The sequence below is a fragment of the Pteronotus mesoamericanus genome, unplaced genomic scaffold, assembly GCF_021234165.1.
Source record: "Pteronotus mesoamericanus isolate MK-2021 breed Mesoamerican mustached bat unplaced genomic scaffold, CSHL_Meso_final contig_130, whole genome shotgun sequence".
NCBI classification, from domain to species: domain Eukaryota; kingdom Metazoa; phylum Chordata; class Mammalia; order Chiroptera; family Mormoopidae; genus Pteronotus; species Pteronotus mesoamericanus.
In genome coordinates, this window is record NW_026555060.1 from 4876832 (window position 1) to 4892849 (window position 16018).

At 41.4% G+C, this 16018-nt stretch overlaps 1 protein-coding gene across 1 annotated transcript in view; it reads right to left on the bottom strand.

Annotated features, from left to right (window-relative positions):
- Positions 1-16018, bottom strand: part of SCARB2 (scavenger receptor class B member 2) — a 56002-nt gene that overhangs the window by 21977 nt on the left and 18007 nt on the right. The window contains exons 3-5 of the mRNA XM_054591809.1: positions 8081-8228; positions 6873-7061; positions 2605-2696 (exon numbers count right to left, since the gene is read on the bottom strand). Coding sequence (XP_054447784.1) covers positions 2605-2696; positions 6873-7061; positions 8081-8228 — 429 coding nt within the window. The remainder of the gene's footprint in view (positions 1-2604; positions 2697-6872; positions 7062-8080; positions 8229-16018) is intronic.

Genomic DNA, 16018 nt, shown 5'->3' on the forward strand with positions numbered 1-16018 from the left:
GCACCGGAAAGGGCACAATCCACTTGTGGGAAGAGAGGGAAGTGACTGAAAGTAGGGCAAGAGCCAAGCAAGTGGAATTGTCCCCTCTCTGAACCCTCCCCCACAGACAGCACCAAAACACAGCGATGAGTTGCCCTGCCTTGGCAAACACCTAAGGCTCCACCCCTTACAATGCAACAGGTGTGCTGAGACAAAGGAATATGACCCATAAGAAAGAACAGATCAAAACTCCAGAAAAAGAACAGTGCAACAAAGAGACAGCCAACCTGTCAGATGCAGAGTTCAAAACACTAGTAATCATCATACCCACAAAAATGAATAAGTATGGTTACAAAACAGAGGAAGAAGTGAAGGCTATGCAAAGTGAAATAAAGACAAATATGCACAAAACCAACAGTGAAGGGAAGGAAACTGGGACTCAAATCAAAGATGTGGAACGGAAAGAAGAAACAAGAATTCGAAAAAAGGAAGAGAGGCTTAGCAACCTCTGGGACAACTATAAACATTTCAACATCCAAATCATAGGGGTGCCAGAAGGAGAAGAGGAAGAGGAAGAAACTGAAAACTTGTTTGAAAAAATAATGAAGGAAAGCTTCCCCAATCTGGTGAAGGAAATGGGCATGCAAGTCCAGGAAGCTCACAAAGTTCCAAAGAAGCTGGATCCAAGGAGAAACACGCCAAGACACATCATAATTATATTACCCAAGATTAAAGATAAGAAGAGAATTTTAAAAGCAGCTAGAGAAGAGGAGAGAGTTACCTACAAAGAAGTTCCCATAAGACTATCAGCTAATTTCTCAAAAGAAACCTTCCAGACAAGAATGGGCTGGAAAGAAGCATTCAAAGTCATGAAAGGCAAGGACCCACATCCAAGATTACTCTATCCAGCAAAGCTATCATTTAGAATGGAAGGGCAGATAAAGTGTTTCCCAGATGAGGTAAAGTTAAAGGGTTCATTATCACCAAGCCCTTATTATATGAAATCTTAAAAGAAAAACTTACAATTGTATGACTTATCTAAGAAAAAGAAGGTGATCAAAACTCTGAACAGTAAAACTCACAACTATCAACAACTGAACCTAAAAAAAGAAAACAAACAAACATAGCAAACAACTAGAACAGGAACAGACTCACAGAAATGGAGATCACATGAAGGGTTATCAGTGGACGGGGGCGGGGGCGGGTGAGAGAATGAATGGGAGGAAAAGGTACAGGGAATAAGAAGCATAACTGGTAGCACAAAATAGACAGGGTGAGGTTAAGAATAGCATAGGAAATGGACTTTCCTATACTTATCAAAAAACTTACATGTACAACACATGGACATGAACTACGGTGGGGAGGAATGCTGGAGGGCAGGGGGGTGCAGGGCAGGGGGGAGTAAAGGGGAGAAGAAATGGGACCACTGTAATAGCATAATCAATAAAATATACTTTAAAAAAAATGAGTAAAGTTATTGTCCTGTTTGGAAGGAGAAGAGAGACAATAGATAGTCTTAGATTTTGTTAGAAAAATATTGTTAAATTTAAATCATAAAAATTGAAGATAGAATAGACATAAACCAGGAAAAAGTCCAAATACATTAAATAATATATCATTATACCATAAATGTATGAGTAATTGTAACACATATATAAAAGGATTAAACACCTATTGAAAGTTTGGGAAAAAAAAGGAATGGGTTTAAAACAAAATCCAGCTACATCCTGTTTACAAGTAAATTTTCTTTCCAGTCAGTACCCCAGGCATTGAGTTCCCCCTCAAGGAGTAACACCATTGCCAGTTTGTTATATATTCTTTCAGGGATCTTATATTTATGTGTGTGTGCATGCTTATAAATATGCTTACGTATGTGCTTTTCAAAATTTAAATAGACTTTTTATTTCAACACAGTCTGATATTTACAGAAAAGTTGTGAAGATAATACAGAGTTCCCCTACATCCCACACCAGCCTTTTGCCTGTTTTATGGGAAGCTAAGAGGTAAATTTAACGTTCAAGAACAGAACTCCACTTACCTCAGTCGCTGAAGAATGAGCGTTGTTTTCTCTACAAGGTTCCTAATTTCTCTAACTTTAAAAAATTATCTTGTTTTATAGGTAGCTTTATTGAAAGCTGCCTCAGCTCCTTTTTGGAAGTAATTTGTTTACAATATAAATAATAAAATAAAAACTATTTTTGAAATACTATTATCCTGAACTCAAATGTATTTGACCTTTAAAAAAAACCCCACAAACAATCCACTATCACTAAATTAAATTAAAAAGAGAACCTCTTCCTTCCCCCAGAACAAGCATGGTTTGAAAAGCTATCGGTGCTGCAGTTGTACCCCATGCAACGGCTACAAGCGGAAGGGCAAAACTTTCCACTGGCCAGGTTCATGGTCGGCCATGACACATCTACAAACCGTTAACATTCCCTTTGTCAAGTGCAAGGTCCCAATTTTGATTTATAAAATATGAATTATAAGTATATTTTACATATTTATAGATTTTTTAATCCAAACAACGACAGTGATAAAAATATTTTTGAAGTAACCTGTGAGTGGACATTAGGTTTAAATGAAAATTGACAAATAATCACGCCAATGAATTATGACACTTACGTTTTTCCATTCCATTCCAGAATCTTTGAAAAGTTAAGGTAATTGTCTTCTCCAGTTAGAAAAACATAGTCTCCATCATTAGTCTCATTTCTCTGAAAATAAGTGAATATGATCATTTAAAGTAACGTGGTGGTTAATTTTCTGTGTCAACTTGGAAGGACTATGGTGCCAGTTGTTTGGTTAAAGACCAGTCTAGATTTTGCTCTGTTTCGTAGATGTGATTAACACTTACAACAACAGTAGTTGAGTATGTAAAAGAGATAACCATGGATAATGTGGGTGTACTCATTCAATCAGCTGAAGGCTTAAAAACAAAATCTGAGGATTCCTGGAGGAAAAAGGACTTCTCAACTCTGCAGCATAGAAATCCTGCCGAGTTTCCAGCCTGCCAATCTGTCCTGGGATTTCAGACTTGCCACGTACTGGCTCCCTCAATTGCATAAGCCAATTTCTTAATACAAATATCTTGAAAGATAGATAGATTTGGATATAGACACATATCTCCCATTGATTCTGTTTCTCTGGAGAACTCTAACGTACACAGTAACTAACAAATGTAATCTTCATGAATCTGTCCTAGTTGGGCCTAATTGCTACACGAGACTGAACCAGAACACAGTGAGGAACTGCCAAACACAGAATTACCGTATGACCCCAAATCCCACTCCTATGTATATACCCAAGAGAATTCCATTCCAAGGTGCATATCCCACATTCGTACAAAAACTTGTACAGGAGACCGGCTGGGCAGGGAGGGGGCTTTCTTACGTTTTGTTTTGAACAAAAAACACATCCTTTTGTTCTTTTAGAGGGGTCAAACATAAACTTTAATATTGAAATACCATACTATTGTAACATAATTCAGGAAAGTGTAAACAGAATTTACACTTGATAAAGGCTTTATGTTATTTGGGAGAAAATAAAATGTTATGATAAGCTTTAGATTTTTTTCTCTTTTTTGTGTGTTTTGCTTTTTTAAAAAATGTTTTATTGTTTATGCTATTACAGTTGTCCCATTTTTCCCCCCAAAAAACACAAGTTTATTTGTCTTTACAAAAGCAAAAAAGGAAACCAAAAAAAGATAGCTTCCTTTGAACTTATTTTAAAAAAACCTACAGCCCCGGCCAGTGTGGCTCAGCGGACTGAGTGCCAGCCTGCAAACTGAAAGGTCGTCAGTTTGATTCCCAGTCAGGGCACAGGCCTGGGTTGCGGGCCAGGTGCCCCGTTGGGATGTGCGAGAGGCAACTGACTGATGGATCTTACACACACCAATGTTTTTCTCCCTCCCTTACCTTTCCTCTAAAAATAAATAAATAAAATATATTTTTTAAAAATCTTAGATTCACAGGCAAATCCCTGAAGGGGCTCATAGGAGGGGGACAGAAGTGGCTACTCATGGGTATGTGGTTTTTGGGAGGAAGGTGATGAAAATGTCCTAGAATTGGAAAGTGATGGTAGTTATGCCCTGGCTGGCATGGCTCAGTGGATTGAGTGCCAGCCTGTGAACCAAAGGGTTGCCAGTTGGATTCCTGGTCTGGGCACATGCCTCTGTTGCAGGCCAGGTCCTCAGTAGGGGGCTCTTGAGAGGCATCCACACACTGATATTTCTCTTCCTCTTTCTCCCTCCCTCCCCTCTCTCTAAAAATAAATACATAAAATCTTTAAAAAAAGAAGTGGTGGTGGTTGCAAAACCTGTGGCCATACTAAAAATGACTAAATTGTACACTTAAAATGGTTATAGAACTAACATATATTTATATGTAACATATAGGTAATATGTATGTATATAATATATACACAATTTTTATACACGTATACAACTGTGTATGTATATATATAATTTTTGTGTACATACATATAAATTGTGTATCTATATATACAATTTTTTTACTTAAGCATAAAACAAAAGTTGATAGACATAATTTAATGACTCCATAACATTATGTGAAAATAATTTACTTAACTATTCTCTTATTATTGGATATTTAGTTTTGAGGAATTTTTTGCTACTATAAATAATTTTGTATCAATATCTTTATGCCTAACACCCTTTTTGGTACTTTCGTTTTCTAAACAGACCACTAAACCAGAAATCACTAGATAAAAGAACATGAACATTTTAAACCTTTTGATACATATTATCAAGTTGCTCAAGGTCACCCAGCTGGAAAGTGGTGGAAATAGCAAGATAAATCAGTTTACATTTCCTAAATGACTTTTGTTAAATTTCGCTAACTCGTGGAACAAAAGAAATGGTTTCTTGTCTCCTTTTGCATTTCTGTGTTTGCTGAGGTTGAACTCCTTTTCGTATCATTCAGTTATACCTTAAAAAACATGATACCCTTTGTGAATTCTCTTTTCGTGTTTTTTGCCTACTTACTTGGGCTCTTCTTTTTGGTACTTAACATTATTTTGCCAACTATGCCAATATGTCAACATGGTCCACATACATAATAAAGTCATGTGATGTTCCACATATGACATTTTATGTGACTTTCAGAAATGAGATAGGACTCTTCTTTAAGAGCCCTGTGTGAACATAGCTTGGTTGAAAATTCAAATATATCACATAAAAAAAGGCCGAACCACCAATTTTAAAAATGCATGTATGTTGCTTTTTGAAGTCTTCCACTTTACTCAGATGTGGCTAAGTGGTTAAGCATTTAAATGTTTCAGAGTAACTCAAAGAGGGTTCTCCCCAGCTGTTATCTGCCCTAGAATCAGACACTCAATGTGGTGCTTCCCTGTCTCTTGCTAGAACTTTTATTTGAGGACAAGCAGTGATAAATAGGTTTTACATTATTGAGGCAGGGATGTGAATTGGATACAAGGGACATATCACCTCAGGAGGTATGAGAAACGTTCTGAGGATCTGACCACAAATTCATACCACTGGCATAACACAAACAACATCCATCCTCCAGGTAGAACTGGCTAAACTGGCTGACTTGTCAAAGACATGTTCCAACAACTAGTTTTATAAATCAGAGAGCCCACACTCAGTGGGGGGTGCTTGACCTCTCTTATATCAAGAAGAACAGAGGCACCCTGAAATCAGTGGGTACAGATATGCTGATTGGCCTTGCAATATACAAGTAAGATTATCTGATACTTGATCAGTTCCCTTTTTCTCAGGAGCTCTGTGAATTCACCTCATCCTATTCATGCTCACACCCTGTCCCTCCCCATTATTTGGCTGTTTCGTCATTTAAGTCTTCAAAGGAAAAGTGTTTGACAGTGTTCACTAAGGCTGAGCCGGTGGGACAGGCATACGGGCCTGGCGTACCCCAGAGGAATTTTGGCAGAACCCTCTAGGATTAAGGAAAGATTTGAGGTGGGGATTGGGCGGGTGCAGAACAGTGGGTGCCGGTGAAGATGCACAACCTCACAGCCTACCCTGGTCACTGAGTGAACTTCTGTGCTACTGGCTAAAGAGTATTTGGCTAAAGAAGATGAAAAACTGAACAAAAACATTGCCATTTCCCCGCCCCCCCCCCCAACAATACTACAGAGAACTTATTTGGCTCCAAAATGAAAACACATACCAGTCATTCATATTCAATCAAGGTCATTTTTTGAGCCAGTCATGGTGGGGGCAGGGGAGAATAATGGTCCCTGAAATGTGTATTGCAACTCACTCATAGTATGCAAATCATTTTAATGGATTTCTCACTTAGCCTTTTCAAAACACGCTTTGAAGTATGAGTACTTCCTAGTCTCAAGTTAGAAATGATGAAACTGTAGTTCAGAAAAGTCCCATAGTTACTAAATTAAGAAGTAAAAATGCAAATCTAGGCCCCCCAATTCTAATAAATCTCGTTTTTACCCCCCCACCCCCACTGGATGTAAGAAATCCAATAAGGTACTAATTTAACTGAGCAATGGCACAGGGCTTCTCACTAATGGGGCCCTGTAGAGATGCAGTGGTCCCCAAATCATCAAAATGAGACTTGGCATTGAACACAAAAATGGATGATACTTTGAATGATAGCCCCGATTAATGGCACAGCCACACTATGCGTTTTCATAGCTCCACTCATTCTCAGTCAGTGAGGGCAGCATCTTGTGGGAGAAGCCCCCCACCCCCGCCGCCGGCCCTGCGCCACACACACACATTAAAAGACTTATTTTCCACAAACTGTACAAGACATCGAGAATTCTAGGCAATTTTGGTCTTCTCCTAGAAGAAACCCAAAGCGAGGATGAAATCTGGTTTAGGATGCCCCCTGAAATGAACCCAGAGGCTTTGAAAAGAAAAATCCACTTACCCCATAGTACAAGCCAAAATAGGGAGAGATATCGGGTCTGAAAGGGTGGATGAGGGCCAAGAGCTCATCTCTGTAGCCCCAGAGCAAATCGTGGACTGTGTGCGTCACAAAGAAGTTCTGCTGGTACGCCTTTAACAGCGCCTGGATGAGCATCTGGATGAAGCCCTGGTGGGCCCATTCCATGGCGGTCTGGAAAGCACAGGCAAATTCAGAGAGCAGCGTGCCCACCCCATTCTCCCGCTGAGCCTTCAGCTAAGGGAGCTGGAAGTGTTGAGATTAAAGCTGAAAAAATGGCCAGTGAGCTCCTCTCTGGCTGCATGTATAAGATAAAACTCTTTACTGTTACTATCCTTTCTCAGTATTAATTTTTAACTGTGAGCTTAGTATCCTCGCAATGCAGAAGGGGAACAACTCCTGTAATTACATTGGCATCTTTGGCCACAAGGTGGCACCATCTTCCTCCTGATAGAGCCCAGAGGCTGGGGCCCTGGTAAACTGCGCCACTAGGCAGTACCAGGGCAGGGCCAGATCTGGGATCTAATGTCTTCTAGGTCCTGGATCCACCATGTGTGTCCAGCTGCAAATGGAGCGGTCAACTAGGAGTTAGAATGGGAGCCTCAGTGGGGGTGGGTGTAGGTGAACAGAAAAATTTCCTGAGTGTCAAGTGTGTTATTACTAGATGGAATTGCCACCATAATCAAAGCCCAATTAAATCGCCCTATGCTATAATCAACAGCCCAGTCTCTACTATTTGGAATGGAGACAGTCAATATATATTTTGAGAATTAAAAAAATATAAGGTAGAAATCTGAATTAGGAAGTGGTATGTAAATTCTATTGCTAGAGTTTCTCAACCAAAACAAGGGGCAAATAAATACTTTTGAAATTATTAGCTACTCAAAAAAAAAAATCCTAGAGACACTTTTATTTACACAAGTGCTGATCCTGAACACTCAGCAAGAAATTGTGAAAAAAAAAAAATCTTAAAATTTGCATTTGTCACCATTTGGAAAGACCTTGTTTGAAAGGCCTCAGGAAAACATCTAAAATAAACTTTAAAGAAGGGCACGGGAAAATATTATTTTCTTTTTATTTATGTATATTTTTAACATAACTTAGCTCCTAAATGTAAAGTCCTAATAACCTTCAGTTTGCTTTTTTCCTGTCTTCTCAGACCCACAGTAATGGTACTTAAAATGCTTACTTACCACTGCAGGAATATTTACTGTTCTAATTAAATCAGTTTTGGCGTCTCCAACGGATTGGTCTCGTACAAAAACATAGGCCTTGTTGCTAACAGCAGATATTGTTGTTCCATTATCTCCAAACTGAATATCTGCTTTGTTTCTGATTTCCCTAAAAGAAAGAAATGAATTTTGTTTGAAAATACTCACTACTTTAAAAAGCAATATTTTCCTCTTCTTTCAGTATCAAGGTTATTTTCAATATACTATTGCCCATTTAACCATTAGAAAGAGAGAGTGCAAACACTGACCTTGTAAAGACCAGTGATTAAAACTATAATGTGAGAAGGAAATGAGGCTCAGGATAGAGTCTTCTAAAAAAAAATGTCGTTTTCATTCTTTTCCCCCACAATTTGGAAAACACAAGGGTCAAGGATCACCTTGACCAGAGAATCAAAGCCAATGAACTCCCTTGTGGGTTAGGGGTTGGACCCAAAATATATTCACAAGGAATACATACAAAATCTGCTAGACACCACTGTGTTAAAACACTTGTGAAACTTGCAGTTGGGGGTATCTGCGGTGGCCTTTCCTTTGTTAGACATTCACTCCCCTCCTTTTGGGTCAGAGCCCTGATGTCCTTTCCTCTCCTGCACTGGGCAGCGGTGTGGGACCCAGGCTCCCCTCGACCAGTTCTTCTCCCTGGTCTTCTGCCTCTTGAGCGCCCAAGGGAGCGTCGAAATACCGGTTTCCTCCAGGAGGCGCACACGAGGCGAGGGTCCTACTGCTCCGGAGATGCGGGTCCTTGAAGCAGCCCCGGACCCTGCCTCTTTCTTCTGGGCTGCAAATTGGGATGCTTAGCCCACGTTATAGCCTTCAAATAAATTTTCTTCTTATTTAAATTGGCCAGAGGTAGCTTCTTTGGCTTGCAACAAAAGCCCCCTCATAGAGAAAGCATCACCCAGTCTTTTTATAGATGGGAAAGGGAGACTCAGATAAAGTAACTAGCCCAGGACTAACCAGGAGGTGGCAGAGCAGGGTTTAGAATCCTGGTCCCCTGACTTCAAGTCCAAGGTTTTCCTTGACTCTACAGAGAAGTTAATGCAAAGAGAAGGGTTAGAAACTGGAGGAGAAGAGAAAATTTCAAAGGCAAATATCCCTGCCTCTGCCAAGGCTGGTGTCTGCAGAGGGGCGATCCTCCTCACTTCCGTTCCAGAGCCTCCTGCAGCCAAGGCGAGAAGGGAAAGCCTTTTCTAGGTGTACCCGTTTAGAAGCAGTGCCCAGAACCCCATGCTTGCCTAGCTGACCACTAAGGAACTAGAAGTAGGAAAAGTGACCCCAGGGTGAGCTCTTGGCACGCAAAGAAAGCCGGGCCAGGGAGCAAAGAGCTGGGATTCAACGTCAGTCCAGAAACCCAGGGATGGACGCTGCCAAGTTTTCTGATTAATGACGAAACCCGATGACCTTGCTAAGGCTTTTTTAACATTTATTTTTCACTGAGTCCTGGGGCATGAACCTGGAGGCCTGAATAATTCCAACCCTAGACCCTGCAGCACTTGTGTGTATTTATGGGTACTGACTTTGGAGATGACTTTTAAAAGGCTTTTTTTATGGCTCAAGTTTTAAAGGGAAACTGAACATGAGGGGCTCCAATCATTTTAAGCCTTGTAACTCGACTGGGTTTCTCAATAAATTTCAACAAGTCAAAGCCCTGGCTTCCCCAACCACTAACATATTTAACTCACTTGGCAGGCACCAAGGGGCCATGACAGGTCACTCAGCGCCAACCACATGACTTCCCCTCAACCATCAGCCGCTTGGAGGCATGACTGACATGTGGCCTTTGCAGAGCGGTCACTGAGGGAAGACCGTGCCACTGGGCTGTCAGAAATGGCCTCCCGCTCTGCAGAGGCCAAGAAAATCAAGGAGAGAGATGGCGAGAGGCCTCCCTCTCAGAACAACATAGAGCCATATCATCAGGGGGACCTGTAATCAGAGGAAACCTAAAACGCTTCTCCTTCCAAGTGCCCCGGTCCCTCTGGCAACTCTAGGGATGCCACAACATCAGCAAGTCTGGTTACCCAAATCTCCCCCATAGCTGGTCAACAGCGTTCAGCTAGAAGCAGGGCAGCCTCCTGGTGAACAGCAGACTGAGAGCAAGAAGCGATCAATCACTGCTTTACAGTATCAGACAAGACCAAAGAAGTTTCTAGAAAGAGAAACTTTTTTTTTCCCCCTAAAGGCAAAGGAAATCTTACGCCTAGATAATTGATTCAGGATCCGTACTTGAAAGTGCCGGGTATGGTCCCTGGTACTTAGTAGATGCTGAAAAATCCTACCGATGTTGAAGGTCCCAGGAAGTCACAGGCTCAAAGTATAACTTAGTATTTGTTACTCACAATGGCGGCCCCAGTCATTAAGAAAGAGTTGAGTTATGATCCATGAACTATTTCATCAGGCAGGAAAATACCTGATTGATTTTAGAGATATTTCATTTTAAATCATTTTTTAAAAGAAAAAAAATGTACACTCCTGAATGCTTAAATAAAATCTCACCGTCACAGAAGGCAAAGAATAGCCTGAGATAAGAAAATCAAAAGGAGTAATTTTAATTAGTTGGAAAATTAACATCTATCTGTTCAATATTGCAGAGATTTTGGATAAAGTAAACATGCACAATACTATAATATAATCCTTATCTTTCATCTTTTTAGTTCTTCATTCATCTGATGCTTAGCTGAGATTGCTATCAGAAGTGACCGGGCACAGTGGGTAAAGTGCAGGTTAAAATCTGACTGCCAGATTTTGCATTCAGTTCTGGCTTCATCCATTACTAGCTCTGTGAATAAGGGTAAGATACTCATTGCTTCTGTGCCTCAGTTTCCTCATCAGTAAAGTGGAGATAATAACATAGCTTCCTTGTACTGTTGTGAGAATTAAATTCGCATAAGCATGTCATCCAGCTAAAACACTATTTGGCACATACTAAGAGTTTAGCTACTAATATTACGTGCTAAGCTCTCTCAGTGGAGAACTGTTAACACTGTGTTCCTATCCTGAAAGAATCCATGGTACAGCAGGGAGACTTGCATCTAAATGACTGCCTCACACCTGGAAAGTGCTCCAAAGCTGACCTCCAGGTGCTGGCAGGACACCCAGCGGAGGGAGGCGCGGCCACTGGAATGGGGGTCCTGAGGAAGGCGTCATCGTGCAGGAACATATCTGGGTTGGTTCTAGATGGAGCAGGTTTCCCCAGGCTGGGGGCGGGGGGACCTCCAGGGCAGGCAGCACGGGATGACAGCACAGGATGTGTTTTGGAGGTGAAGGCGTGAGGAAACTGGTCATGGGTGAGGATGACACATGGTGGAGGTGATTTAGAAAGAGCAGCCTGCAGGCTCAGGGCGAGGCGGGATCAACGGAGCACCCAGATCATCGGAGATGTGAAATCACAGGGTGGATGAAAGGGCAGCGCAAGGGAAGCAGGCCACCAGGAGGGAGCTGAGCAGCATCTGGATTTAGTTTTCCATTACCACGGCCGTGCCAACTAAGTGAGAGGCTGAACACTGAGCGCCCAAAGCAGGATACTGAGGAACAACTTCACTCCTGAAGATGGACACGGTCATCTGTCCTCGGAGCGTTACCCTGGCCCAGCCAGGCAAGTCACTCAGGACTGCCATGTGCATTGGACACTCACAAGTGCCTGGGCACCACCTTTTGTACAGGACAGGAAGGTGGGGGGAAATCTTTATCTATTTTTCTTACTTTTTGAGTAAGAAAATATAATAATGGATTGTTTTTGTTTTTGTATTTTAGGTTCAGTTCTTGATAGTTGTGAGTTTGTTGTCATTTTACTGTTCATAGTTTTGATCTTCTTTTTCTTAGGTAAGTTCCTTTAACGTTTCATACAATAAGGGCGTGGTGATGATGAACTCCTTTAACTTGACCTTATCTGGGAAGCACTTTTTCTACCCCTCCATTCTTTTTTTAAAAAATATTTTATTTATTTATTTTTAGAGAGAGGGGAAGGGAGGGAGAAACAGAGGGAGCAAAATATCAATGTGTGGTTGCCTCTCGTGAGCCCCGCTTCCCGCCCCCACCGGGGACCTGGCCTGCAACCCAGGCACATGACTCGACTGGGAATCAACGGGTGACCCCTTGATTGATAGGCCAGCACACAATCCACTGAGCCACACCAGCTGGGGCTGCCCTTCCATTCTAAATGGTAGCTTTGCTGGATAGGGTAACCTTGGATGTACGTCCTTGCCTGTCATTACTTCGAATACTTCTTTCCAGCCCCTTCTTGCCTGTAAGGTTTCTTTTGAGAAATCAGCTGAGAGTCTTATGGGAACTTCACCAACAACTAGAACAGGAACAGAATCACAGAAATGGAGATCACATGGAGGGTTATCAGCAGGAACGGGGAGAGGAGAGAGTGGGAGAAAATGTACAGGGCATAAGAAGCATAAATGATAGGCACAAAATAGGGGGAGGTTAAGAATAGTGTAGGAAATGGAGAAGCCAAAGAATATATTTGCACAACCCATGGATATGAACTAAGGTGGGGAATGCCGGAGGGAAAGGGGATACAGGACAGAGGGGGATAAAGGGGCAAAAAAAAAAAAAAAAAAAAAATGGGACAACTGTAATAGCATAATCAATAAAATATATTTAAAAAAAGAAAACAAGTGTTCTTGGGTGAAGATTTAAAAACAAAGGAATGAAGTAGTGATGCATGCTACAACATAGATGAACCTTGAAAACATCATGCTGAATACAAGAAGCCAGTCACAAAAGGCAAAAGGAAAAAAAGAAAGAAAGAAAGACAGAAAGAAAGAAAGAAAGAGAGAAAGAAAGAAAGAAATAATGGAAACAATAACCATGGAATCTCTAAATTTTCTCTCTCTTTAATATTAAAATTTTTATTTGGCTTGGCTTAGAGATGTGTAAAGGATCAAAGGACTAACAGGGACAGAATTTGAAAGTTTAAACAAAGTTCCTACCTTTGCTAAATTGCAAGGAGGCAATTAGATCCTTAAGAAATTAAATGTAAAAAAAAAGTACTTTAAGAAAATAGACTTGAATATCAAACCTTTGAAGGGAACAGGACTTTTTTTTTTCACATTACATGTTGAAATGATACTATTTTGGATGGTATCGGGGTAAATAAAATATCAAAATTAATTTCTCCTGCTTCTTTTTACTTTTTTAAGTGTGGCTACTAGAAAATGTTCAGTTATATATGTGGCAAATGTTAAATTTCTGTGGAATAGTTTTGGTTAGAGCATAAAATTCCAGGTTGCACGTGACAAAAAAATAAAATTATTGCAATAAATAATAAAATAAAGGGGCCGGGTAAACAGAAGGAGCCAGACTGCTCAGGCCCTGGCCATCACACAGGGAGTCCCCAGGGCCCTGGGCAGGGAGGGGAAGGAAATGTCAGGAGTTTCCTTTGGAAATCACTCTGGCAGGGGAATGGAAGAGAGACCAGAACAGGGAGAAAAACTCGAGGCAGGAAAACTGCAGGCAAAAGTGAAACGGTCAAGAGTGACCAACCTGCCTCCAACCTCCTGGATCTGCTCTGAAGCTTCCCTGTGCCCTGGCCCCCACGTGTGGTAAAGCCTATGGACCGTTGCTCAGATCCCTGTTCTCACAGAAAATAAAATCCCCAAGACTGCAAAGGCAAGCAATGACCGAAACACAGGTATCATCTAGAAATCTGTGATACGGCAACATGTGTGCATCTTTATTGACATTTTAAATAAGATGGAGCAGGAGTCTAACAATTATTATAATTATGAGGTATTCATGAACGTGAACGTTTTGAGCAACACCTATCACGAGGCACAACAATATCTGTGCTTCCATTAGTGGCAAAGCCGCGGGACCTGCAAACAGCACTGTGGTTTGTTGCCTACATTTACACTCAAAGAAAATGCTAAATTTTAATGAGTGCTTTGTGAAAATAAAATGTACTTTTCTTCCCACCCAAGTCACAGACCCCCTTGGATACTATCCAGGGGCCCCTGAGGGACCCATGGACCCTGAGTCGGGCGCCCCTGTGAGGTGTGCCTGGGCTTGCCTCACCAATAAGTTTAAGTCCCCCTAAAATGGAAACGCAGAGGGTGCATGCTAAGAGTTGGACATTGTTTTACTTCTGGGATTTATTTATTCCCATAGCCACATCTGCAATGGCACATTAAGCCAGTGAACACAATGGCCTGTGTTTTAATGGAAGCCTGCTGGGTCTCTCTGAATGATAATTAGAACCCATGTCTTTTTCTCAGAAGATGAGGGCTATGACCAAAGGAACAGGTCCAGGAGACCCAGAGGGAAAACTCTGAAGGTTGTTCTTTAGTTCTCAGTCATCCAAAGAAACGTAGTTAAAAAAACAAAAACAGCAAAAAAACATGTATGATTGCACTTACATAAGGAATCTATAGCCGTGGCCCCTAGGGGCTGGGGGAGGTGGAAAGGGGGAGTGTTTTTGTTACTGTAGGTAGTTAAATAGTTATTAATAAGAAGAGAGCAAAGGGAATTAGACATTGAGCTTAATAAACTAGGGAGCACGAGCCTGTTTGCTTCACCAGGAAGCTACAGCTTCACACACCACAGGGGGAATCTCAACATTGTTCCTCCAAGGGGGTTAACACTCCCCCCTCCCCACTTCAGCACCACATTGTTAGGGGTACGCTGCAGTAGGTGCTGGACCACAGAGGCCTGTCAGTCTAACTACAGAGTGGACCCACAAAAAGCCCACGAAAGGTTGGGAAGTTGATTGGCTATTTTGAAAAAAGCTGCTGGTTATAGTCCCAATGGGAAAAAAGAAGCTCTCTCTCCCACTCTTGCTTGTGATTTGCATTTACCCCATGCACCCACGCATCCTCTCTCCATGGCCGCGTGGCTGATGGCCGCGTGGGCTCCACATGCAGGCTCCAGGTAGGAGCCTGTATACCTCAGCCCTGCATCAGGCTGCTGCTAGAAACACATGCTAAATCAGCTGGATGCTGCGCTGGATGAAGCTTTAATATGGCATAGGATCTCTGGACACTGACTCTATTTCTGGCCCTGATTTTCCATGACTGGACGGACAGAGATGGGGCACTGGAGCAGCATCCTTTTATTGATTGATTGATTGGAGGGTCATCCTTTTGACTTAGCTTCCTGAATATATCTTACCACCAGACCGCATCCTCTTTTGTGGGTCCCTGAAAATGCTTTCTTTTACCGTACTGCAAGAACCCCACGTCCACCAGCAACAATTTAATGGTGTAGAATTTCAGATCTGCAAGATGGAAAAGTTCTGGATCTCTGTTTCACAACAATGTGACTGTAACTAACATTTGAACTATACACTTAAGAATGGTTAAGATGGTACATTTTATGCTATTAATTTTTATCACAATTAAAAAATTGGTTAAAATTGCAAAACCAACAAATAGGACACTCAGATCCTAGTTCAATTTCTATTGTTCCTGAGTGGAACAGACCTGCTCTACCCTGTACATGGTTTCTTTCTTTCTTTCTTTTGTTTTTTTTTAAGATTTTATATATTTATTTATTTATTTTATTTTCAGACGGTGAGGAAGAAAAGGAGAGAAACCTCAATGTGTGGTTGCTTCTCGCACACCCTCTACTGGGGACCTGTCCCACAACACAGGCATGTGCCCTGACTGGGAATCAAACCTGTGGCCCTTTGGTTCGAAGCCCAGGGCTCAATCCACTGAGCCGCGCCAGCCAGGGCTATACATAGAGTTTCTTTAGGCATAAGAAAAGAAATTAAAATAAAAAAATGCTTTTCAAAACGAAGACCTAAGTGGTTTTTAAAAATTCTTTTATGTAACCACAGAACTCATCTTTACAATTCTGTATATTGATTTACAGAACTAAGACAATCCACTAAGACTAATGATAATAACAAACAATTACACTAATTATGGGCTTACACTAGTCTAAGCACTTTAT